The sequence below is a fragment of the Penaeus japonicus genome, unplaced genomic scaffold (genome assembly GCF_977035675.1).
Source record: "Penaeus japonicus unplaced genomic scaffold, GWHDUDI00000001_assembly GWHDUDI00000027, whole genome shotgun sequence".
Taxonomy (NCBI): domain Eukaryota; kingdom Metazoa; phylum Arthropoda; class Malacostraca; order Decapoda; family Penaeidae; genus Penaeus; species Penaeus japonicus.
In genome coordinates, this window is record NW_028234429.1 from 31137357 (window position 1) to 31162356 (window position 25000).

Here is a 25000-nt window from a genome sequence, read left to right on the forward strand (position 1 = left end):
TACCTCATCAACACAGGAAGATGAAAAGGGGACTCTTACTTGATGTTGTTTAAAGTATATCTTCCCAGTTAAACAACCCATAAGTAATCACCAAAGCATTTCAGTAATAAAGAATCTTGTTAACAACAGAGTTGCCTGATATGATAGTGAAAGGGGTGTCCCGACTCCTGGTGCAAGTGGTCCAGAGTTACACCGACGGCCCCTCTAGAAGCAAGTTACGCGAGCTGATTTACACCTTGGCCAAGAAACATGCTGCCTCTATCCCAGCACTTGCCTTGTCCCTGCAGGCTTTGGCGCAGCAGCATTCATCGGCGCCACACTCATCGTAAGTTGCTCTTTTTGAAAGATTACATTATATTTTTCATTTTAATTTGTTTTTGTTTATTGTAAATTGCATATTAATTTTACTAATTTATCTATATCTATCACACAGATGTCTGCACAGACATACTCTCACACAGACATATGCATGCACAGACAAAACACAAAAATTGTTCTAGATATATTATCTTTTCTTATATCTTGGAAATTTCTCCACAGGCGTGCCCTGGCCCGAGTCCACATTTTCCCAGCAGAGGTGGCAGCGAGGGTCTGGTGCATTGCTTTTTCTTCCAAGCATCCCATTGGCTCAAAGGAGGCTGCTGCCCTAGCGGAGGCCCTGGCAATATACTTCTCCCTCACGGTTGCTGCCAATGACAACTTTTTGACCAGCAAGGCCCTTAAAACCCTCAAGCCTATTGTCAAGGATGAGGTGCTCCTAAAGGCTGTCTGTGAGGTATGTGTGGTGTTATGAAGTTGTCCTAAAGTCTTCATCAAAGAAGCTGACAAATAGAGACAAGACAGGAAATCTTACCTGATTTGAAGAAGTTTGACATGCCTTTTCACGACTTCCTCTTGCCAGGCGGTGATGAGTGGGGAGATCAGCATCCACCGCGTGATTCTTGGAGGTCACCTGCTCCACCTTATGACCCAGGACAAGGTGTCACCACCCATTGCAGACATGAAGCGCGTGCTCACTGAGGCCTATGTCAAGTTGGTCATCCAGGTCAAGACCAAGGTGAGGAGCTTAGCTTTTTTCATTTCCTTTTCAAGAAGTTGAGAAGTGTCTTCTTGTTTGTGAGACTTGTAATTTGTTATGTGTCTGATCCTTTTGTTTTGATTGTTTTTTTTTTTAGATCTTAATGTGTGTTTTAATAGGAAAATGAAAAGTGCAGTTATTAGATTGATTGGTCTTATTTTAACCCATTCACGCCGGGGCAATTCCAGCTCTAAATGGGTGGAAAGCTGGGGTATTTGAACGCATAAGCCTAACGCCTTGGGATTCTCAAGCGCACTAGCCGCGAGTGAGTGCTGTACGCCTGCTCACCCGGCGCGCCGGCCTTGGCCAAATATCTCGTTGCCGGCGTTTGACCAAAAAACCACTGAACGTGATAGCAAGTCAACTGGTGCGAATGGGTTAAAATGACTGTATTTATATAGTAGTAAGAAAATGGTTTGGTATTAAATTCCATCTCCTTCCATAGCCTAAACCATTCATCTTGGATCAAACGCGGCCACTCTTACGCCAGCTGAGCCATGAAGATTTTAAGGAACTGATCTTCCCTGCTCTGAAGAAGTCCCTCCTGCGGAATCCTGAGGTCATCCTGGAGGCTGTGGCTCGGCTTTTCTCAGGGCTCAACCTTGACCTGAGCCAATATGTGGCAGAACTCAGCAAACTGCTTGCTAGTGAGTTCTGTGCTGGATTTGTTTAATAGGCAGTGGATAGATATCAGGGTTTTGTAATTTCTGGAGTATTATTTAGTTAAAAAATGAGGATGATGATTTTTTATTTTACCATATTTTTTTAAGTGATAATTTGAGTTGTCATAAATCATAATTCTTGCAGGCCCGCTTCATGCCAAAGAAGATCAAGTGCGAGATGATACAGTTGAAGTGTGCAGGCAGCTGGCAAAGCAGTGTAGTGATGCATCAGCTGTGGAAGTACTTGTGAAGCTTGTGTTTGATGTGTTCTTTGGTTCAGATGGAAAGTTAACTGTTAATACACAGAAAGTGTCAGTCCTTCAGGTATGTGTGTGCGTGGATATGGTCAGAAGTAATAATTGTTTCAGTTGTTTCTGTCTTAATAAGTAATTTGTGTAATCTTTGTGAATTGTTTATATATATATATTTTTTCATCTTGTGAGAGCATAACCAACTTCTATTTTTCTTGCATAGGGTGTTGAGGCCATCAGTGAGCACTGTGTGACAGGGAGCAGTGCTTACAATTTATCAGTGACAGTCCTGGAGAAGATGATCAAGGTACTGGAGACGGAAAGTCACGAGGGATCCCTAGTGCAGGGCCTCTCTGCCCTCACTGCCTGGGCGAGCAAGTTCACCACCGACATCCCCCCAAAACTGATCGAGTTCTTCCCGGTAAATTTCGCTTTGTAGAGTATTTTCTCCTCGTAGCATGCATGATACTAATGGCAGGTATTGAAAACTTGATTGCATAGCTGTAGAAGAATGTCAAGCAGGGGGAAATGAAAAGTTGTGTTAATGACAATCTCTTTTTGCAAAACAGAAAGGGATGGGCTTGAAAACTTCGACCACAAGCGTGAGGGCAGCCTACATCCGGTGCCTTTTGGCCTGCGTGACCCCCTCAAGTGCCTTTAAGGTGGCCACCCTCATCCCCAAACTACTGACCTCCATTGACAAGGCTCTCAGCCAGAGTACCCAGGTATGGATCAGAGCAAGAGAGCAGTCAGGCATAAAAGGTGTTTGTCTATTTCCTTATTAATTCATGCAAACCTTTGGTGTCTGATGTTACCATTATTTATTTTTTTATTAAAAGTAGGGGTATTTTATGACATTCTGTTAAAAACAATGATTTAGAAAGTAGAATATATAGAATAGTGCTTATTGTTATATTTATTTTATTTGTAACAAAATTATCTTGCTATTTGTAATGTATGGGAATTGAAGTTAATGGTTGGAGTATTTGATATATTTATGTATGGGGTATTAGTAGATTGCAATACATTACTGGTAACCAAACATTTATATCAGTCTTATAATTTCCAAATTTATAAAGGTAATACAGAGTTCAAGATTTGTTATGGGTGAGGAATTAATATTATTATTATTTTTTTTTTATAATTTCATTCACATCATTCAGCTCTTGCTTCAAAACCATTTAATTTCTTTTTCAGGTGTTGATGTTATCTGAAGCCTTGGCAGCAACTGTTTTACTTCTGAAGATCAGCATCAGTGATATGTCAGTAGAGGAGAAAATTGCCCCACTGTGGTCGACAACCCTGGATCTACAGAAGGGATATTTCACGGGGGAAAAATTCTTCACTCAGGCTCCCAAGGAAGGCAAGTATTTTGTTTCTCTTCCTTCTGATGTGTATATATATATACTTATTTAGTATATTATATGCCCTTTTTGTTTTTGTTTATTGTAAAATGTTTATTAATTTGCATTATATTAAATTGTACATTAAACTGATTATATGATAGTGAATATTTTGTACAAGAATGGAGTCTCTTAACTTTGAAGAACGGATCCAAGAAAAGTTATTAATTTTATGGAACAACATCAGGTCTGTTGCAGTTGGTTACATGGTGTGAGATCCTCTTGTCTCACCACATTGGGAAACTAGGGAACGAGGCAACGGCAGTAGAGCAGGCACTGGCATGGTGCCTGGTTTGTCCCTATTCCCAGGTCAGGCTGGCAGCACAGAACTCATGCAAGAAGCTGGTTGCCTCTCTCGGTGGGGCTCAACTGGCGGCAGATCTCCTGAACAGCCTGACAGTAATGATGCAGAATGCTAAAGTTCAAGTAAGTTCAGAGATATGGAAGAAAAGTATTGCACGTATTATAGTTAATATTTATTTGTATTTTATTTTTACATTTTTTCTGAAGGACAAGCTATCTCAGTACTAGTGAATTAGATACCAATAAGAGATGTAGGCAAAATGAGGTACATGAAGCTTACAAGTTTAAAAGATAAGTAATATCAAGATAGGTAATACTGATGCCTGTTTCTGTGTCCCCCAGAAGGCAGATGAACCAGATGCGGGTGGAGGCAGTGCCGTAGGAGAGCTGAGCCCTGCTGGGGTGGCTCAGGCTCTCATCGTCATCTGTTCTCCCAGTAACCTCGACAGAACCCAGAAGGAGAAGCTAGCTGTGCTGGCCCTTCCCGCGGCATTCCACCCCTCAATGGGTAAGGGGACCCTGTTTGCTGATATTTGTCCTGACTTGCTTAAAACCTGTTTCAAGTAAAGTGGGCATTTTAAGAATGCTGCCCTATACACAGTTTAAGATGGCATATGAGGCAGAACATCTTTTGTTTGGAATAGGTACAAAAAAATACCAATAATGGGCTCATCACAAATTCCTTTTTTCCTTTGATAGTTCGGGAGAATCCCAACCTGTGGGAGCAGGTGTGCCGTGCCCAGGGATTAAAGGCTGAAGAGGTCATCAAGAGTCAGGAAGAAGACATTATTCCACAGCTGACAACAGAATACATTCCATCACCGATTAATGAGTCGGTAAGGAGACAAGGAGGTTCCTGTTTTGTTTTATGATTGGTATCCTTCCTTTGACCTCTTCTTTTTCCTTTTCTTTTAAGCACTGATCATTTTTCTTCTCTTACCAACAGGTCTTAGCAGGCCTAACTCGTCTAGGAGGCAGAGTTGTCATCCCGCCAGTAGTGAAGGCTGCCATCAATTGCATTAGCAACCCTAAGCTGACACAGGTCTCAGAGGAAGACTTTGCAATTTTCAAGACACCTGAAGGCACGCTGTATAATCAATCCGTAGTGGAGGAGTAAGTAACAGTGTGTTTAAGGAATGACGTTTGATTCATTTTTTGTGTTCTGTATTGTGTCCAGTATTCTGTTCATGTATTGTATCAGGTAAAGAAATGCTTTCTAAATTGATGGTTTATTATTGTAGGTGGAATATGCCGTGGCAGAAATATGAGATAGAAATTTGATTATTATTCATGGGTGAAGTAATCTTTAAGTTTTTGGTTATTGTCAATATTTTGTAGTATGAATATATAAGAGGATTGAAAAAAATAATTGTTCTCATATATGTACTCGTAGGAGAAAAAGATAATCAGCTTATTGCAAACATTGATTAGAATCAGTGTTTGCAAGATCACAAGTTGAAATGCAAAATGTCTAGAGAACATATATAAAGACCATTATCTTTTAGGTAGAAATTACAAATCTCTGTTTTTAAATAATAATTATTTTTTGTATCATTAGCATGAAATTTCTAGGCCGAGCAATTCTAGTAAGTGAATTGGAAAGTGGTGGTGGTGGTGTTTTTTTTTTTCTTTCTTTCTTTTTTTCTTTCTTTCTTTCTTTCTTTCTTTCTTTCTTTCTTTCTTTCTTTCTTTCTTTTTTTTACATCAAAGGCTAAGACACTATTTTGACTATTAAATTTCAGGGCCTTTGAAGATCATTTGAACATTCAGAATGTAAAGAAATCCAACAAGGTTTACAGCCACAAGGAACAGCTGATGATGCTAGAAGAGAAGAAGAAGGAGCTTGAAAAGAAGAGAAAGGAAGGGAAACTAGAATTAACAGCCAAACAGAAGGAAGTCCTGAGAGCTCAAACAGAGAAGGAGAATGCAACGAGAGAAAAGTAGGTGGATATTCTTGCAAAGTAGTGATGCTGCCAATGTGATCTTTCCATGCTGATCTAATTCTGTTACTGATTTTCTCAAATTTCTTATGATACATGATGAATAGTCCTAAATTTCCAAACTCCCCTCCCAGAGTCCGAGCACTGCAAGAGAGTGTGGCTGGAGCCTTGTCAATGCTGGATGCTCTAGTGGCTGGCAACCTGGATGACCTTGCTCCCCATTTCATGCACATTGTCCCACTCCTCACCTCGTCCTTGAAGTCAAGGGTCCTGTCTGAACGATGCTGTGATTTATACCTGAAGCTGAGGATGGCAGTCTTTGAAAGTGATGAAGATGTTTTTGGTGAGTTAGAAGAAAATAACTTTTGTTTTTTTAGTAAGACAGCCATTCAAATTGTATGAAGTACTGATTATTTTGATATAAATGCTTGCCATTTTTTATACCTAGATTAGATGATATAGGCATTTCTTCTGTAAAAACGAAAGTAGAAAAAAATTCTCATTGTTATGAAGTTCAAAATGATTCAAGTTACTGGCTTGTACTGCATGACTTTAAACCTAAATACAGGAATTCTTTAGAGTTACATTTTGTTCCTACAGCGCACACATTGGCACGCACCACAGTAAGAGTTTGTGATCCTGTCTTGTCAATACCACTGGACTGGGAAGGAGAAGACCTTGAAGCAGCAGCCTTAAGAACACTCAATATGCTCCATGCAGCCACTGTGCCAAAGAAGTTAGTCTTATACCAATTTTTGAATTCAGAAGTTGTTTTTCCTATGTAAAGTATCTTCTGTGAAAGAACCCTGACATTATAGTTAACTTTGGTGATGAGAAGAAAAAAAAAGAGTTAAGGCTGGATACACACCATTGGACATTGTATGGATCAAGTTTGAAAGATGATTTTCTTTTAGTTTTTATAGCCAAGGCAATGATTATATCACATTCTTGTAATAGAAAGATAAATTTCATTCAAATCTGATTAGCATAATTCCCACAAATTCTTAGTTACTATTACAAAAGTTCAGTTCCAATGAATAGGGGAAATGAGAAAAATTAAATCAACAACTAACTCCTACTCCTGGAAAAACACAAACAGATCTGCCAACGAGGATGATGACGAGAAGTATTACTGTGCTCCGGGCTTTGTGTACTGCTTGCCCTTCCTGGAGTGGGTCCTCACAAAACGTCTGGGCGGAGAGGAGAAGTTTGAGGCCGTGGCGGGGAAGGCCCTCCAGGTGATCAGTGAGCACATGGCCATGAGGGGAGCGGATGAGGAGGACCTCTACCACCCCGGCTTCCTGCCCCGCAAACACCTCCTCACGCTTATGATAAACGTCATTAGTAAGTGATATCTTTCTTTTGTTTTTTGTTTTGTATTTTTTATCTTTAGAATCGGGAGAGAAAAAGTTGTGACAGAATTTTATAGTAATTGATATGAAAATTAGTAGAAATGACTTATAAGATAAGAAAAGAACAACATACAACTGAATTTTGATCAGCATCAAAAATGCAAATCATAAAGTTCTTTCTAAGCAACGCTTTTTTTACGATTATAATTGTACTCTTGTGGCTCTCAGGCACAAATTCTGGTCGGACACAACAGACTGCATGTACTGTGCTGGAAGAGATGTGTCAGTGTGGGTCAGGTGATATTGGCTGTGACAAGGCTTCACTGGAGGAGATCAATGTCCTTCTGGATGCACTGCAGTCTCCGCACCAGGCAGTCCGAGATGCAGCTCTGAGGGTGAGTAGGCATCAAAAGAGGGATAGAAAATATAGAGCATTATTATTATTTTTTTTATCTATTGCCATGATTTAAGAAATTGTATATACATAGGGAAGAGAGGGATAATTTTTTATTAACTTGGTAATTAGCTATTTGGTTGCAATGAGAATTATCTTTATATTCCCATGTTGGGCTATATTGCATGCAACATCAAAGTTCAGTATATTATGTCATGCATTGTACATTATTTATTATGAATTTATTTATTTTTCAAATATTTTTCCTTTTTTTCTATTTTAAGAGTTGCAAACTTGTATTCCTGTTAAGCATTTTTATGAATGATCATTTTCTGCTAGAAGGAAAAACATTAACCTTTCCTCCTCATAGGGTTTGATTGTGTTGGTGAACTGCTTGCCTACCATGGAGACTGACCAGGAGACCAGTCTGCGCATCACGCACAGACTCTGGGTTGCAAGACACGATATTTCTGATGACGTCGCCAAGCTGGCTCTGAAGCTTTGGGAAATGGCTGATATGCAGGTCTGTGTCTTGTCATTTTTGTGGGGTTTTATTACTCTCCATCAGATGACATTTGTGAAGGATGTGAATTGGGCTGTATTCTTTTAGTAATCAAAAAGTATTTGAAAGAGCTAAAGATTAACATATTTTTTTATATAGGCTAAGGAATGTTAAAATCTGTGAATGGTTGGCAGTGTTCTATTTTGAATTTGAAGTTGGAGTGCCCAAAGGACATTCCATATAGATCTTTAGTGAGAGTGGGATTGGAAATAAATTAAAAATGGAAAAAGAATCAGGAGGGAACTTACTCACATTCTAATTGATCCTTTGTGTCCTCAGGCATCAGGAGCTCTGAGTGAAGGTGTCTTAAAAGACATTGTCCACCCAGTTGGTGCTGTGCGCAAAGCTGGTGCTGTAGCCTTGGCTGCCCTTGCAACAGAAAATGAGGATCTTGTGACCCCTGTGACGTTAGAACTCATTGAAATATTTAAGGCCAAGAAGGAGGTATGTAAAATTATCATCATCATTTTCTTTACTGTCTTTGTTTTGGTTTGGTTTTGGAGGTAGCTGTATGTAATTCTTGTTTTGTTGTTAGGACATAGATGCATCCATATTTTCTTTTTCTGTTTGCAGATGTCTGGTTAATCAAGGTTTGTTTCTCTTGTATTTATATAACCCTAAATATTTAATTTCGGATAAATAAAACCACTCTTTTATGCTGTGATTTTACAGATGACCCCAGCAGTGCGTGATCAGTATGACCGTATAGTGTCAGAGGCTGTTGACCTGTGGGAAGGCCGAGCGGGTGTAGCAATGTCCCTGGCACAACTAGCTCCCCTGTTCAGTCGTGAAACAGTTGTGACCCTTGCCAATTTCTTTGTTCCTGGTGCTTTAGGTGACCGCAATGCTGAAGTGAGGAACAAGATGCTGGAGGCTGCTATGGCAGTAGTCAATTGCCATGGAAAGGTGAGCCATTGCAAAATTGTGTCTTATTGTGTAACATGCAGATGTAATGAAAAATGTCATTTGTTGCATATAAGCCTGTAGTTTTGTATTTTCTTACTATCATTATTATTATCTTTTCCTTTTTTTCAATCTAAAGATACATTTTACCCTCTCTTCAGGAAACAGTGAATAGTCTTCTGCCAGTCTTTGAAAAGTTCCTCAACACAGCACCCAAGCATGCCAGCTATGATTCTGTCAGGCAGAGTGTCATCATCCTCATGGGGTCCTTAGCCAAGCATTTGGACCACACAGACCCCAAGATCAAACCCATCGTCGTCAAGTTGGTTGAAGCCCTCCACACTCCATCACAACAGGTTGGTCTGATTTAGAGACTTTTTTCTAATCAAGTATAACTCCTATAATGTGCTGTCATGATTCAGAAAATCTAAAAAAATATATATATACTTTACAGAGTACTTTGATCTCTTTCTAGGTCCAGGAAGCTGTAGCCAACTGTCTCCATCCTCTTGTCCCAGCCATTAGGGATGAGTGTCCAAAGCTGGTGACCAAGCTCATGAAGGTACTCCTGGAATCCAATAGCTATGGAGAGCGCAAGGGTGCAGCCTATGGTCTTGCGTCTCTGGTGAAGGGCATGGGTATCCTGGCTCTCAAACAGCTGGATATCATGAACCAACTTACCAATGCCATCCAGGTAAGTGAAGAGTGTTGGGAGTATAGATATAATCATTTGAATTAGTTTGTAGAGTTTCCTTGAAGTGAAAGGTATATTTTCATAAAAAGAAATTTGATTCATGAAGGAACTCTGCACAGCTGGGTGTGCTATGCCTTGAATTTTTATGGTTTTATCCCTACCTGTAGAAGTTGGTATCATTTTATTCCATCTATGTCATGGGAGCAAATATGTGATATTTCTTTTGAGATTTTCTCTGAATTTATGCTTTTGTTCCCACCTCAGGACAAGAAAAACTACAAGTTCAGGGAAGGAGCCCTCTTTGCCCTTGAGCAGCTGTGCAACATGTTAGGGAAACTGTTTGAGCCTTACATCGTGCATATTCTACCCCATCTGCTTTTGTGCTTCGGTGATGCCAATCATTATGTCCGAGAGGCTGCTGATGACACCGCAAAGGCAGTCATGGGCAAGCTCTCAGCTCATGGTGTGAAGCTTGTTTTGCCGTCCCTCCTGGCTGCTCTGGAGGAGGATTCTTGGAGAACGAAGACAGGTGCGGTATTGCAAAATTGTTGTTGCTATTATTTCTTTTGTTGCTGTTCTTTGTTTGTTTATATTGTTACTATGAATATTACTCAGCTTCCTTTCCCTCATATGAAAATAGTGAATCACAAAGTTATTTTTGGTGGATATTGCTGTAATATTCAAGTGATTTCACATCTCAATTTTTTTTTATTTTGTTTATTCCTATCTTAAAACTTGTATTAACACCTCTCATGTATGTTAGAAATTAGGAAAAATGTTTCCAAGTAGATTTCCCAGAAATACGTAAAAGTGAACTTTCTTACAGGGTCTGTCGAGCTCTTAGGCAACATGGCTTTCTGTGCCCCCAAGCAGTTGTCATCTTGTCTACCATCAATTGTGCCAAGATTGATTGAAGTATTGAGTGATTCGCATACAAGAGTACAACACGCAGGGGGTCAGGCGCTCAAGCTGATTGGCTCCGTCATTAGGAATCCTGAGATTCAGGGTGAGCTTTGAAAGGATATGGAATGTTAAAAATTGTTTTTATTTTTCCTGAAGAAAATTGTGTATCAAAAATACTCATATAAACAATACCCAGAATATCATCAGAGATACATAAACCCTTTTTATTTATATTTTTTTACTAATATTTCAAACTTTCATTGCAGCTATTGTACCAGTATTGCTAGATGCCCTTCAAGACCCCAGCAGGAACACATCAACGTGCCTGCAAACGTTGCTGGAGACGAAATTTGTCCATTTCATTGATGCACCATCATTGGCTCTTATCATGCCTGTTGTCCAAAGAGCATTCCAAGACAGGTCAACAGAGGTTAGCCTTGAGGGTTCATATGTTTATTAATGGGTAGAACATAACCACATCTTCTGATGATTTAAGTCAGATTGTACTAGCCTTCGGGATCTGCTGTTGTATTTAAATTTTTCTTTGACACATTTTAATTTTTCTCTGTAGTGTTATTTGATGGCTAGATGTAGTTATAAATGAAATTGTTTTTCTTTTTTATTCTTTTAGATAATTGTATTTAACATCGTATATCCCTAAGATATTAAAACACTACCCTTCTGGATGAAGAATGTTGATCTTGTTATCAAAATTCTTAATTTTGCTCTTACTCTCTTACTCTGTCCCTTCCTTTTTCTTCTTTTATTCTTACTTTTACTCTATCTGTCCCTCATCCTTTCTTCCTCTTATTTTTGTGCACCTTTACTCTTCCGTGATGAGTGTTTTTCAAGGAATCAGATCACTTTCTCCCAGCATTTTTTTGTTCAAAATACAAACTAGTTATTCCCTTAGTAATGGAACTAACATATATGAAATGTTAACCCATTGGTCGCGGCTTTTAATAAAATATGTATACAGTCAGATGGCGGGTTTACATTGTCTGGCACGATGCCATCCACGTCTACGACTGACTCTGCCTTTTCAGCGAATCATGCCATCTGCTGTCAATGGGTTAATTAGTATCACTTTGCTATATATCATATACAGACTCATATATTTTTGCCATAAGTCTAAAAAATGATAAACACATCTTAAGATGCCCAGCCCAGGCCAAACACTTTAAGATGTGTCCATTTTATTTCTTATTTCTCCTACTTCTATTCCCTATTTCCTAATTTGCCTCTTTTATCACAGCCTCACACATGGCCTCATCAAAATTTATGAACTTTTTCTATTATATCGAAAACTCATACCAACAGAAAGGAATACAATTAATTTTTCATCCTTGCTTCTGCCTTAGGTCCGAAAAATGGCCGCACAGATCATTGGTAACATGTACTCGCTGACGGATCAGAAGGATCTCCAGCCTTATCTCCCAGCCATCATCCCAGGCTTGAAGGCATCCTTGTTGGATCCTGTGCCAAAGGTGAGGAGGATCTGCTGATTTTTTCAGATTTTATTTATTTTTTTGTATTTATATTTGCATTTGGTAGTTTTTTTTCTGCTAAGTTTTCTATGTTTATTAATTTTTATGTTATTTGGGGATTTGTTATTGAATGTACCCTATGTATTTGGTGTAAGAGATATTCAAAAACTATTTTGCAGTGGCGGTGATAGTTATATAAAAGTTACCAAACGTTTTTTCCCATTTTCATGAAGGAAATTGGAAAAAAAATATTAAATGGAAATAGTGTTCAAAAATGAATAAAGAATAAATTCATATCCACATAAGTAGTACCAATTCATGCTTATAGGAAAGATAGATGATAAACAATACCAAATATGCTAGTTTATCCTTGCTATGTCCCACTCGCATGGAAATAGAGGCAGGTTTTTGAAATTGAAGTCTCAATTGAGGCTATTCTACTGTAAGTGAAATTCCCCTATATGTATATGATCAAGGCAGCTTGGGCTTGAGGGGTTAAAATTGATGTGATTGATTTTGCTGTAGGCTTTTCTTGAGTTTCAGTTGGTGATTTAGAACTAGAACATTTTGTTTATAAGTTAATTTTTACCCCATTCCAACCCAGGTGCGTGCGGTTTCTTCACGTGCGCTGGGAGCCATGGTCAAGGGCATGGGAGAGTCCAGCTTTGACGACCTCCTCCCCTGGCTGATGCAGACATTGACGTCGGAGTCTTCGAGTGTTGACCGTTCAGGAGCTGCTCAGGGTCTGGCAGAGGTAAGAAGTTTCTCACTAGCGTCATAGGTAATGCAGGTGTTGCTGGTAGTCATTCGTTAAGGGAACATTGTGAAGATTGCTCAGTTGTTGCAGTTGGTGATGGAGTACTAGTATGGTAAAAGTAGTTTATGGTGTAAAGTTGTAACTGTATTTCATTTATGAAAGCTCATTGATGATTATATGCTGCTTACTCTTGTTCAAATTTGTGATACATAAACTAGGCAGGACAATGTTCTCTTAGTAAGAATGAACCAGAATCTATTTCTCTATATCATGCATTTATGATGAAAAAAAAAAAAGATGCAAAAGCAATTCAAGCATGGTTATCAAAATCCCAAACGAGCAGATTAAATATACCCTTGCAATTTACAGGTTGTGGGTGGCCTGGGTCCAGAAAAGCTGCACCGCCTGATGCCTGACATCATTGCCACGGCCGAGCGCTCAGACATCGCCCCGCACGTGAAGGACGGGTACATCATGATGTTCATTTTCCTCCCAACGGTGTTCCAGGACGAGTTCACACCCTACATTGGCCAGATCATCCCACCAATTCTTAAAGTGAGGGCTCTTTATATTAGGGTTGTTTTCAGAGAAGAACTTTTATTGTCATTCCACTTATTCTGAAGATAGAAAGTGTGAGGCTTCTTCATATTAATTATTACTCTTGAGTTTTGTTCAGCTGCAGTTACTATTAACCCACTCACGATGGGGGCATTCCAGCCTTGCATGTCACAATGCCGGGGCTTTCGAACGCTTAGGCCTAAATCAATTAAAAGACTGGCACTATATGGTGCCACCCGGCCACCGGGCCCTTGAATGAGCGGTACCGTAGTGTACCACCCGTCCAGAGAGGGTTAATAATATTGCAGTCTTTCTTTAAGCAAGAAATGTTTTTATAAATTTAGAATTCTCTGCTTTTGAGAACACTTTTAAAAGTAACATTTTTTCGCCCCAGGCTCTTGCTGATGAGAATGAATTTGTCCGAGAAACTGCCCTCAAGGCCGGTCAGAGGATCGTCAACACTTACGCCGAGTCTGCCATCACATTGTTGCTGCCTGAACTTGAGGCTGGCCTGTTCCATGACAACTGGCGAATCAGATACAGGTCAGGGTGAACTTTTTGAATAGGGAGAGATGGAATGGAATATGTGGCTATACATTTGATTATTATTGATAGCTCTCTGGTATGAACTAGGGAATCCAAATCTTAAAATGTTCTTATCTGGTAATCTCCACACAGTTCTGTACAGCTGTTGGGAGATCTGCTGTTCAAGGTGTCTGGTGTGTCTGGTAAGATGACCACAGACACAGTCAATGAAGATGACAACTTTGGTACAGAACACTCCCAGAGGGTACGTTTCAGCTTTTTCTTATTTGTATTGCATATTTGCAAATTTAAATGGAATATTATCTTACTCTTGGTATTTTTTCTGTATTCGTGGTAAGCAGTGATGTAAATAAGATGCTAACATACCAATAAATGTTGCAGGCCATTATTGACATTTTGGGTCCGGAGAGACGCAACAGGGTACTGGCTGGACTCTACATGGGCCGGTCGGATGTTGCCGTCTTGGTCAGACAGGCTGCACTCCACGTCTGGAAGGTTGTGGTCACCAACACCCCCAAGACTCTCCGAGAAATTCTCCCCACACTCTTCTCACTCCTCCTTGGCCACCTCGCTTCTACCAGCTGTGATAAGAGACAGGTGAGGACCTAACATTATTTATTTTTCATGTGTCTGATACTTTTTTTCTTTGTACAGTAATATCATTGTAGAAAGTCCTGAGCTTAATCAAATTTGTTCATTTTCCTAATGCACCAAAATTTTCCACTTAAAGAAATGGTATGCAGCTAGAATTGTATATCCATGTATGTTCATATTCTCTTTTCTTCACCCATCAAGGTGGCAGCTCGTACACTCGGAGACCTTGTGCGCAAACTGGGTGAGCGTGTCCTGCCAGAAATTATTCCCATATTGGAAGCTGGGTTAGGGTCTCCAGAGGCAGACCATAGACAAGGTGTTTGCATTGGTCTCTCTGAGATTATGGCATCCACCAGTAAAGACATGGTTCTGTGCTTTGCTGACAATCTGGTGCCAACTGTAAGGTATGGTGTGATGTGAATCGTTCATCTATTCATTTTAGGAAAGCTTTGATTCAGGCTTTGTAATAGCTTAAAGGGATTGCATATTGTTTTCACACACAGTTCCATTGATAGACTGCCCATTAATACCCCTCCTTTCCATCAGACGAGCTCTGTGCGATCCTCTGTCAACAGTGCGTCAGGCTGCTGCCCAGACCTTTGACTCCTTACACAGCACTGTAGGATTCCGTGCTCTGGACGACATCCTGCCACATCTTCTTGCACAATTAGAAAATGAGGATGAGACGAAAGAATATGCTCTTGATGGCTTGAAGCAAGTCATGGCCATCAAGAGTAGGGTTGTGTTGCCGTATCTTGTTCCTCAGGTATTCTATTTGGATTTTCAAATTGATATTATATGCATTGTTTCCTGCCATATATAATGCTTTAGCTTGTGAAACACACCTTGAAAGTTGCATTGTATGCTATATTATCAAGGTAGAGTATGAATTTTTTATTTTTATTTTTTATTTTTTTTTTATTAACCCGTTAACGACGGATGACGTGTTTTTTTGTCATACATAACACTATGTTATTTTATTGTAGATGAAAGATGTGCAGACAGAACGAGAGGAGGAAGGTGACTCACACCATGCCCAATGCATACAATGTGACCCTGTGCCAGTATGGATGCCTTTTATTGTGGCACTCACTGTCAAAAGCATAAGTTTCCTTCCTCTTCCCTACTTCTTCATTTTGGATGGTTATAAGTTTCATGTTTGTTGCATTTTGTCCCCCCTAAAACAGTAATACTTCTATCACATTGAGTGTAAAGAAAAAAAAATATGACAGATATAAATTTCTAAAAATAGTAAAACACACAAAAAAAAAAAATTAAGGATTAAGAGAAAAAGATAAAAGGGCATCTTATATATAGGAATATATGTTAGTTTAAGATATTACTTGATATTTGAGAAGAGGACAAGTATTTCATAGAAGACATTTAAATCAATTGCAGGCTCCCTCTCATCCATATTTTTCCATGTATCTTACAGTTAACATCACCACCTGTCAACACTCAAGCATTGTGCATCCTGGCCTCTGTTGCTGGAGACTCCCTCACACGCCACCTAAGCAAGATCCTGATTGCCCTCCTAGGAGCTCTGAGTGAAGCTGCAGGAACGCCTGAGTATGATGAAGCCTTGGGTCACTGCCAAGGTGTAGTCCTTGCTGTAGTGGACGATAACGGAGTTACTACTATTGTTGACGAGCTTTTGCAGCACTCCAAGTAAGTTGTATGATAATCCTAGTTTACAGAAGTTAAGCACAATTTCTGTTGAAATTGGAGGTTTCAGTTTATATTGACATTTTCTTGGTTCTGGCTGTTGCTTCATATATGCCAGTAAATAATTCTCTATGGAAGATGCTTCATTGTAAACCTTGTCCATTGCAGGGGAAACAACATCGGAATGTCACGTGCCTCGGTAGCTCTGTTGCTAGCATTCTGCTCTAACACAAGAGCTGACTACAGTGACTATGTACCCCAGCTGTTGCGTGGCCTCATTCACCTCTTCACCCACACGGATGATGAAATAATCAAGACTGCTTGGTTGGCACTCAGTGCTGTGACCAAGGTAATTTATTTCAAGGAGTGCTCTGTCAAGTCTGTTTATTTGATGGTGTTACTCTACACAGATTCATGGCAGATGTTTGTAGTTTATGCAGAGTTAACATTTATGCTATATTGAATATTATGCCTTTTTCAGAGCTTGGATGCAGCCGACCAGAAATCTCTAGTACCAGATGTCCGACAAGCTGTCAAGTTTGCAGCCTCAGATCTCAAAGAAGGACAACTCATGCCTGGCTTCTGTTTGCCCAAAGGCGAGTCAGATTGTGTTTTGTATTATCACATTAATATTGTTAGCACCAGATATTTTTTTACTTTACATCTATTTTCTTGTTTTCTTTTATTGGTTTTAATTTGAGCACTTTTGACCCACAGGCATTCAGCCAATCTTGCCCATCTTCCGAGAGGCTGTGCTTAACGGTGAACCAGAGCTCAAGGAAGCTGCATCTAATGGTCTTACTGAAGTGATCCGGTTGACAAGCTCTGATGCTCTCAAGCCTTCTGTGGTTCATGTTACTGGTCCTCTCATTCGTATTCTTGGTGATCGCTTTGCATGGAATGTGAAAGTGGCAGTGTTAGACACACTAGCACTGTTGCTGGCTAAGGTAAGAATTGTAGGAAAGTTTTTAATTTGTTGAAAAATTACCCACCTTTCTCTGCAGGATATGCTTTCAAGGATGTAAACTAATGAAGGGAAACCAAAGACAACTCTGTCATAGAGTGGTGCAACTAGGTTCTAAAAATTGTTTGAATTTCCACAGACTGGAGTCATGCTGAAGCCATTCCTGCCACAGCTACAGACCACCTTTGTCAAAGCTGTGCATGACCCCCATCGTGGTGTGAGGCTTCGTGCTGGTGCGGCTCTCTCCCACCTCATCACAATCCACACCAAGCCTGATCCACTTTTCACTGAACTGCACAATGCTGTGAAAACATCAGATGACACTGCTATTAGGTAGTTATTGGCATCTGTGTGATTTAGACTTGCAAAGCTTTGGGATATTGTCGTAAGTTTTGTATTGTGCATCTTCCAAGTCTTATATTGGCATCCATTTCAGAGATACGATGATTCAGGCTCTGAGATGCGTCATCCAACCAGCTGGAGACAAGATGAGTGAGAACGTCCGCAAAGGCATATTGACCACCTTGGGAGGTCTCCTTTCCCATGACAATGACTCCACACGTCTCTGTGCTGCTGGTGCCATGGGGGTCCTTCTACCCTGGCTCCCTGCAGATGAGCTGCGCTCAGCTCTCTCCCAATATGTGTTAGGTTTGTAGCTAGAATTGATTGTTAGAAGGCATTTGTTTTTGCAATATGAATCAACTAACTATATTTAAACTCATGATATTGATAAAGGACTTATCCTTAATTGTAGGTGTTGGAAATTGATTAGTGTTCATCTCTTTTTTCTAACTTGAAAGATGCCAAAAATGTTCATGCAAAATGTTAACAAGGACATTGTGATAGGAAATGTATATGTCAACTATCTTTCCAGATGATAATGTAAATGCTGACTGGACAGTCAGACATGGAAGATCAGCAGCTCTCTTCTCTGCCCTGAAGTCGGCTCCAGGTAAACTTCTGGAAATTAGTTCTGCTGACCAATTGTCTACAGCGCTTATGTCATACATGTCGTCTGATCGCTCCTCTTTAGTGGAGAATGCTATGGCAGGTATTGCCTTCCTCCTGACATACCAGCTGAAGAAAGGTGCTCCCGTGCCCATGCAACTTCTTCAGCCGTTCGCTAAGGTAAATCTCAGCTGCCGGTTGTCCCTTGTATTGTTTAATCCAGTATATGAAAAAAAAAAGATCTGTATGATGGCTTGATTTAACACAGATATCCATCAAAGTAGGTTATCTGGTAGTGTTGATTTTCAGACGACAAAGAGATTTATATACCCCTCTTGTTTTTCTTTCAGCTTATTAACCACACCAGCAATGAGGTGAAACAGGGAATGTGCCGAGCTTGCCAATATACAGCGGAGAACATAGCCGCAGAAAAGGGCATGCAGATTCCGCGCGACATAGCCAAACCTCTGGTGCCCATGCTGGTGAACGGCACCAAGGAGAAGAACCAAGTGGTGCGGTCGTCAGCTGAGATGGCGCTCGTGGCTATACTTTTGCTGAAGGAAGGCGATCAGGGACAGCAGGTAGGCTTTTATTTATCTGTTTCTTCCTCTACCTCATTATTCTGTTCCTCCTCCTCCTCCTCTACCTCATTCTGTTCCTCCTCCTCTACCTCATTCTGTTCCTCCTTCTCTACCTCATTCTGTTCCTCTTTTTTCCTATGCCTCATTCTACTCTTCTTCTTCCATACCTCATTATGTTCCTTTTCCTCATATACCTGATTCTATTCCTGTCTTCTGCCTCCTCTTCCTTTTCATTTTACCTCTTTTCCTCTTTTAGCTCTCACAAGAAAGGTGGTGCTTATATGTGACTTCTCGAAGCGTTTTTGTTTTCTCAGACCACGCTCCCAATCTCAGTTATTATAGATAACAAAGTAATAAACATGTATAGATATATGAATAAATGGAAAGGGAAAGTGTCAGGGATTACTTGCGAGGACATATTCCAACCGCATTTAAAAGCTCCGTGGCGTCATGCACGACTCAAATACAGACCGAAAATTTGAACAGACTTTCATTACCTTTTTATATATAACCAGTACATTGTACCGATTTTGATATTTCCCCCCCTTTTTTCCTGCAGGTTATACTAAATTACCTCGAAGGGGGAGCCAGAGAGCCCCTGAACGAGGTGATCAACAAGTCTCTCCGGCGAGCCACCTACATCCCGGTAACAGACTCCGAGATCGACTCGACGCTGCTTACGTGATCCCGCGACTCGCCATAGCATAAAGAGGAAGGGAAAGCTCGAGCATCAACGGACCCAGCTGGCTTGTATAGGATGTTATACAAGATGACAGGAATATTTTTATGACCTTTCTAGCACTCTTAACAAAAGGAAAAGTTTATAATTTATAATGTGGGATAAGTAATATTCTTTTTTTTTTTAGTCGTCAGCACGTAAAGAAGAGCTGTGTTACGTAATTCCTTCGCTATTTTTTATTTGTATTTGGGTGAAAATAATGATCTCCGGGTTGCTTCGGAGATCAATAATCTGGAGAAGAAAAAATAAATATAAATAAATTTTTAGTTTAAGCAAAGTTACTGCACTGCTGTCTGTCCTTGCCAATTCAGTTGATTTGTTTTTTATATTTTTGTATCTTACTAAGAACACTTGTTTTGTTGCTGGGAAAAGGAGATGTGTTTTATATGTGTTGCTCACTTTACAGTATCTTTTGTTCCGTTCTGCCATGACCTTACCAATATTGTTTTTCTTTTTTATAGTTTGAAGTTTTTTTTTTAATAATCGGAAGAGAGGATACTGGTGCAACATGTCAGCTAGTTGAAGAGAGGCAGGGAAGATGAATATTTAGAAAATATTTTCATAAAAAAGCCCATAAAAAAAAATATATGAAGGCTTGCAAAAGGTGGTTATAGCGACAAGTTTATTTATTTTCTTTCAAGCCATTCAACAATAAATATACAGGGACTTTAAAAAAGGAATATATGGCAAAAATTGTTATTTTTGTTTATTTTTCGTTTTCGTTTTATATCTCATGTGAAATATTTCTAAGTAAATGAATGACCGTTTCATGTGATTTGTTTCCACTATCCATAATATTTAGTAGAATAAGAAGAAAGAGAATATGAAAATAAACGCAAAATAAGAAGCAAGATATGATTTTCAGGGACACAAAGTATGGAAAATTGTCAAAGAATCCCGAGAGAATTGAATAAGCTTTTAAAACCCTTTTAATCTCACTTCTAAGAAACGTCCAAGAACCACATATATAGCAGGAGATGAATTTTCTGTGAAAGCTTCGTGTTTGCTGAACAAATGCTTTTAGTTCAACACTATAGAGCTGAGACGGAGTAATTTTTGTGAGAAATGGATCTGTGCTAGATAGTCTCCAGTCAATTCCAAGGTCGTCATTTGCATTACGGAGTTCGACTCGCGTATTCGAAACAAATGGAACTTTGAGTAAGGGTCGTGTGTTTCGGATAAGTGACTCGATCCGCGTATCCGAAACACGACCCTTACCCGAATTGCCCTGTGTTTCGGATACGTGACTCGATCCTCGTATCCGAAACACGACCCTTACCCGAATTGCCCTGTGTTTCGGATACGAGGATCGGAACAGACGGTTCAGATATTGGAAACGCTGAGTATTGACTTAGGAAAGTGTAGAAGGTTTTACATTAAGAAGCTTTAAGATAACTATAAATATAGTTAAATAGAACATTGACGTCAATGTAAAGTAGACGAAGTATATGATTTGCTTAGATGGTGATATTCTCACACTCACACTCACCACAACTCACTCTCACTCTCACTCACTCACTCACTCACTCACTCACTCACTCACTCACTCACTCACTCACTCACTCACTCACTCACTCACTCACTCACTCACTCACTCACTCACTCACTCACTCACTCACTCACTCACTCACTCACACTCACTCACTCACTCACTCACTCACTCACTCACTCACTCACTCACTCACTCACTCACTCACTCACTCACTCACTCACTCACTCACTCACTCACTCACTCTCTCTCTCTCTCTGCATGTATGTATGTGTATATGTGTGTGTGTTGGTGTGTGTTTGAGAGAGGCAGAAACAGACAGACTTAAGACGCACACGCACTCTTTGTCTGCTTATACAAGTTCTCGTGCGTCAGAACTGGAGGCAGTTCTTATGAGACGAGAGTTTACACAACATGAAGATATGAAGTATCCGAAGAAATAGAGTTGTAGGTCATGGGTCAAGAAAGTCGTTTTGCGTGTGTCAGCAAACTGTGGCCGAGTCAGGAGATTAGTTGGAGATATCGCAATGTTGAATGAAAATATGATAACAGACAAACATTTTCACAAAGTATAAAATTTCCAAATGGGGTAAAATGACTCAAGGTAAAATCAAAAGATATACTTAATAGGATATTTTATTGTGAAATAGTGCAATAACATAAAAAGAATATCACAATTTAGAATTTCCGAACGGGGGGTGGGGGATTATCCTCAGAAAAAAATAGATGAACTACATGATAACGCATTATTGGTAAAATAAAATACAAATACACAAAAAAAATACACGAACTTCATTCCAAATCCCAAAATGAAGCCCCCCCCCAAAAAAAAAGAAAAAAAAAAAAAAAAATCACGATAGTCTTTTTTTTCTCCGAGAACTTTCCAAAATCTCACATCTACAGAGAATGTGTTCAAATGTCCATGTCTTTGGATTTCTGCTCTTACTCGCTTTCAGAAATTTTCCTTTGAACACGGAGCGAATGGGGCAAGCGCCATTTTGTTTTCTTTTTATGGGGTAACGCCTGGCTTAAAGATGCAGAACTGCTTACCGTGTAATTTATAAGTGCTAGGTACATCAGATATATCAGCATTGATATTAGAGTGGGGATGAGTGAATAAAATGGAATGATAATGAATACGGATGAGTGAGAATGAGTGAATGAACGAATGAGTGTGATAAACTTTGATAAGTATATTGGGAGGGAGTAAGAATAACAGAGGGAGAATTAAAGCGAGGAAGAGAGAGCGAGAGAGAGAAAAAGAGAAAGAAAGAAAGAAAGAAAAAGAGAGAAACTATAAATAGAAATGAAAAAGAAAAAGAAAGTAGAAATATGAATTAAAATGAAAATGAAAGAAATAGGAATGAGAATGAAAATGAAAGAAATAGGAATGAGAATGAAAATATGAATAGGAATGGACAAAAAAGAAAAGGAAATGTAAATGAAAATGAGACCAAGAGAGTGAGTCAGACAAGGAAAAAAAAAAAAAAAAAATCGCGGGTTGGATAGAGAAAGAACAGCGACAGAGAGATATATGAATAAACAATACATGCAGAGAGGGAAAAAAAGTACTTGACGTATCTGCATCCCTGAGTGAGCAACGCCACAACATACAGAGCGCCATTACCACAAACGAGCAGATTTAAAAAAAAAAGAAAGAAGAAAAAATAAAATAAATAAATAAAAGCAATGTTCGTAGACCACAGCCGATCCAAATCCATTTTTCTCGAGAGTCACGTAAATTGGGAATGACGGTTTAAACTTTTGTACGAGCGCCAGAGAGAGTTTTATTTAAATTTGCGCCAAGAGAGGTGTATAAATCAATATGCAAAATAGGTTCGTAGCCCCTTCAAGCCTGAACCCCCTCCCCCTCCCCCTACCCCTCCCCATCCCCCTCCCCCTCCCCACTATATCCCTATTCCTTCTGAAAAAGTTTGAAAAAATAATAAGAGAATGAAATACGATAACTAAAGCTGGACAGATTCTTTCATGGGATTCCATCTCGTAAGAATTTCGATATATTGTAATAATCGGTTTACAAGAAGACCATAGAGAGCGTCTGTGCTGGAGAACAAAACTGATTTATGTTCGTTTCCCGTTCGTCGTTTGTTACTGATTTTTACGAATGTATCTGCCGTTATTTTACCGATATGGTGATTATGAATTTGGAATTTTTGCTTTTGTTTGTTTTTGTTTGATAAACAATTACATTTATTCTAGCAATCGTGCTTTTATGTCCTTCATCTTTCCTTTCTTAATCATTTCTCCTTTTATTTCTTCTTTATCCCTTTTCCTCTTCCTCTCATTTTTTCTTCTTCCTTTTCTTCGTCCTCTTCCTCCTCCTCCTCCTCTTCTTCCTCTTCTACCTCGTCCACGGCATTCGTCTTCGTCCTCTTGTTTTTGTTCTTCCTTTTGCTGTTGTGTTGTTGTCGTCCTTCTTTTTATTATTGTTCTCGTATCCACCCCTCCTCCCTCGCCTCCGCATCTCCCTCTCCTCTCTCCCAACCACCCTTCCTCCCCTTCCCCTCCCCTCCCCTCCCCTCCAATCCTTTCTTCCTCCCTCCCTGACCCTCTTTTTCCACCATAACCTTCCTTCCCTCCCACCCTCACTCCCCCTCTCCTACCCTCCCTACCACCCCTCCCTTCTCCCCCCACCTTTAACTCTCTTCCCCCTCCCTTCCTGCTCCTCCCCTCCCCTCCCTTCCACCCCCCCCTTCCCCCCCCTTGCCCCTCGCCCTCCCTTCCTGCTCCTCCACTCCACTTCCCCCTCCCCTTAACCCCCTCCCTTCTCCTCCCTTCCACCCTCCCCTTAACCCCCTCCCGTTGACCCTTGCCCTCCCTCTTACCCCCTCCCCTCCACCCTCCACCCTCCCCTTAACCCCCTCCCGTTGACCCTTGCCCTCCCTCTCACCCCCTCCCCTCCACCCTCCACCCTCCCCTTAACCCCCTCCCGTTGACCCTTGCCCTCCCTCTCACCCCCTCCCCTCCACCCTCCACCCTCCCCTTAACCCCCTCCCGTTGACCCTTGCCCTCCCTCTCACCCCCTCCCCTCCACCCTCCACCCTCCCCTTACCCCTGTCACAATCCTATTCTTACCTCCGTGTCATCTTCGCGAAGTGTGTGTAGCGGAGAGAACACTTGTAGTCTGTCTAGTGTATCGACGAAGCCATTGCAATCATCCTTTCGCTCTAACTCTAACAAGGGAACTGAAGTGTGTGGGTTTCTCGGGTCGTTTGTGTGTGTGTGTGGGGGGGGGGGATGTTTGTGTGTGTGTGTGTATGTGTGTGTTTGTGTGTGCGTGTTGTTAGTGTGTTGTTTGTGTTTGTGTTTGTGTGTGTGTGGGGTGTGTGTGTGTTTTTGTGTGTGTGTGTTGTTTGTTTGTGTGTGTGTGTGTGTTTGTGTGGGTGGGTGTTAGTGTGTGTGTGTTAGAATGTGTTGTTTGTGTCTGCGTGTGTTGTGTTGTGTGTGTGTGTGTGTGTGTGTGTGTGTGTGTGTGTGTGTGTGTGTGTGTGTTTGTGTGTGTGTGTGTTTGTGTGTGTTTGTGTGTGTGTGTGTATGTGTGTGTTTGTGTGTGTGTGCTTGTTTGTCTGTATGTACGTGTATGACAATGTGTGTATATGTAAGTGTGTACCACTGTTTGTGTATGTGCGTGTCTACCAGTGTGGGTGCGTGTGTTTGTTTGTAAATGTGTGCGTGTCTATCACTGTGTTTGAGTTTACATTTGTGCGTTTATTTATATGTGAAATTGTCCACGTACGAGATTCAATTAACAAACAGCGAAAAAAAAAACAAGTGAGTAAACCGAATGAGTAAGTCAGTGAGTGAGCATAAAAACACGTAAGCAAAATGAATTATTAAAATTTGTGAATGAGTGAGAATGAGTGAGCGAGAGAGCACAGGAGTAAACCGAATGAGTTTACCGAGTGAGTGAGCATAACAGTACGTGAATAAAATGAATAACAAAGAAGTGTGAAGGAAGTGAGAATAAGTGAACGAAAGACCAAATGAGTAACCCGAATGAACAAAGCGATTAAGTGAACATATAAAGACGTGAGTAAAATGAGACATGAAAATGTGTGAAAACAAATGAGAATAGGTGAGCGAAAGAGCACGTGAGTAAAATGAGACATGAAAATGTGTACAAACAAATGAGAATAAGTGAGTGAGTGAAAGAGCACGTGAGTAAAATGAGACATGAAAATGTGTACAAACAAATGAGAATAAGTG

The 25000-nt window shown here is 40.2% G+C and overlaps 1 protein-coding gene across 1 annotated transcript in view; it reads left to right on the plus strand.

Annotated features, from left to right (window-relative positions):
• l(3)80Fj (lethal (3) 80Fj) overlaps positions 1-20054 on the plus strand; it is a 26031-nt gene extending 5977 nt beyond the window's left edge. Inside the window, exons 3-44 of the mRNA XM_043031735.2 lie at positions 130-325; positions 541-775; positions 902-1057; positions 1524-1725; positions 1886-2064; positions 2215-2412; positions 2561-2716; positions 3189-3354; positions 3582-3820; positions 4040-4205; positions 4397-4533; positions 4644-4810; positions 5440-5637; positions 5772-5980; positions 6238-6373; positions 6737-6981; positions 7218-7384; positions 7754-7906; positions 8225-8389; positions 8618-8851; positions 9010-9204; positions 9324-9542; positions 9807-10071; positions 10369-10548; positions 10712-10875; positions 11807-11932; positions 12537-12686; positions 13059-13244; positions 13642-13790; positions 13926-14037; positions 14175-14390; positions 14589-14791; positions 14934-15153; positions 15823-16055; positions 16221-16401; positions 16534-16648; positions 16770-16999; positions 17156-17349; positions 17453-17664; positions 17891-18144; positions 18315-18545; positions 19105-20054. Coding sequence (XP_042887669.1) covers positions 130-325; positions 541-775; positions 902-1057; positions 1524-1725; positions 1886-2064; positions 2215-2412; positions 2561-2716; positions 3189-3354; positions 3582-3820; positions 4040-4205; positions 4397-4533; positions 4644-4810; positions 5440-5637; positions 5772-5980; positions 6238-6373; positions 6737-6981; positions 7218-7384; positions 7754-7906; positions 8225-8389; positions 8618-8851; positions 9010-9204; positions 9324-9542; positions 9807-10071; positions 10369-10548; positions 10712-10875; positions 11807-11932; positions 12537-12686; positions 13059-13244; positions 13642-13790; positions 13926-14037; positions 14175-14390; positions 14589-14791; positions 14934-15153; positions 15823-16055; positions 16221-16401; positions 16534-16648; positions 16770-16999; positions 17156-17349; positions 17453-17664; positions 17891-18144; positions 18315-18545; positions 19105-19230 — 7865 coding nt within the window. The 3' untranslated portion in view covers positions 19231-20054. The remainder of the gene's footprint in view (positions 1-129; positions 326-540; positions 776-901; positions 1058-1523; positions 1726-1885; positions 2065-2214; positions 2413-2560; positions 2717-3188; positions 3355-3581; positions 3821-4039; positions 4206-4396; positions 4534-4643; positions 4811-5439; positions 5638-5771; positions 5981-6237; positions 6374-6736; positions 6982-7217; positions 7385-7753; positions 7907-8224; positions 8390-8617; positions 8852-9009; positions 9205-9323; positions 9543-9806; positions 10072-10368; positions 10549-10711; positions 10876-11806; positions 11933-12536; positions 12687-13058; positions 13245-13641; positions 13791-13925; positions 14038-14174; positions 14391-14588; positions 14792-14933; positions 15154-15822; positions 16056-16220; positions 16402-16533; positions 16649-16769; positions 17000-17155; positions 17350-17452; positions 17665-17890; positions 18145-18314; positions 18546-19104) is intronic.
• The last annotated feature ends 4946 nt before the right edge of the window (positions 20055-25000 follow it).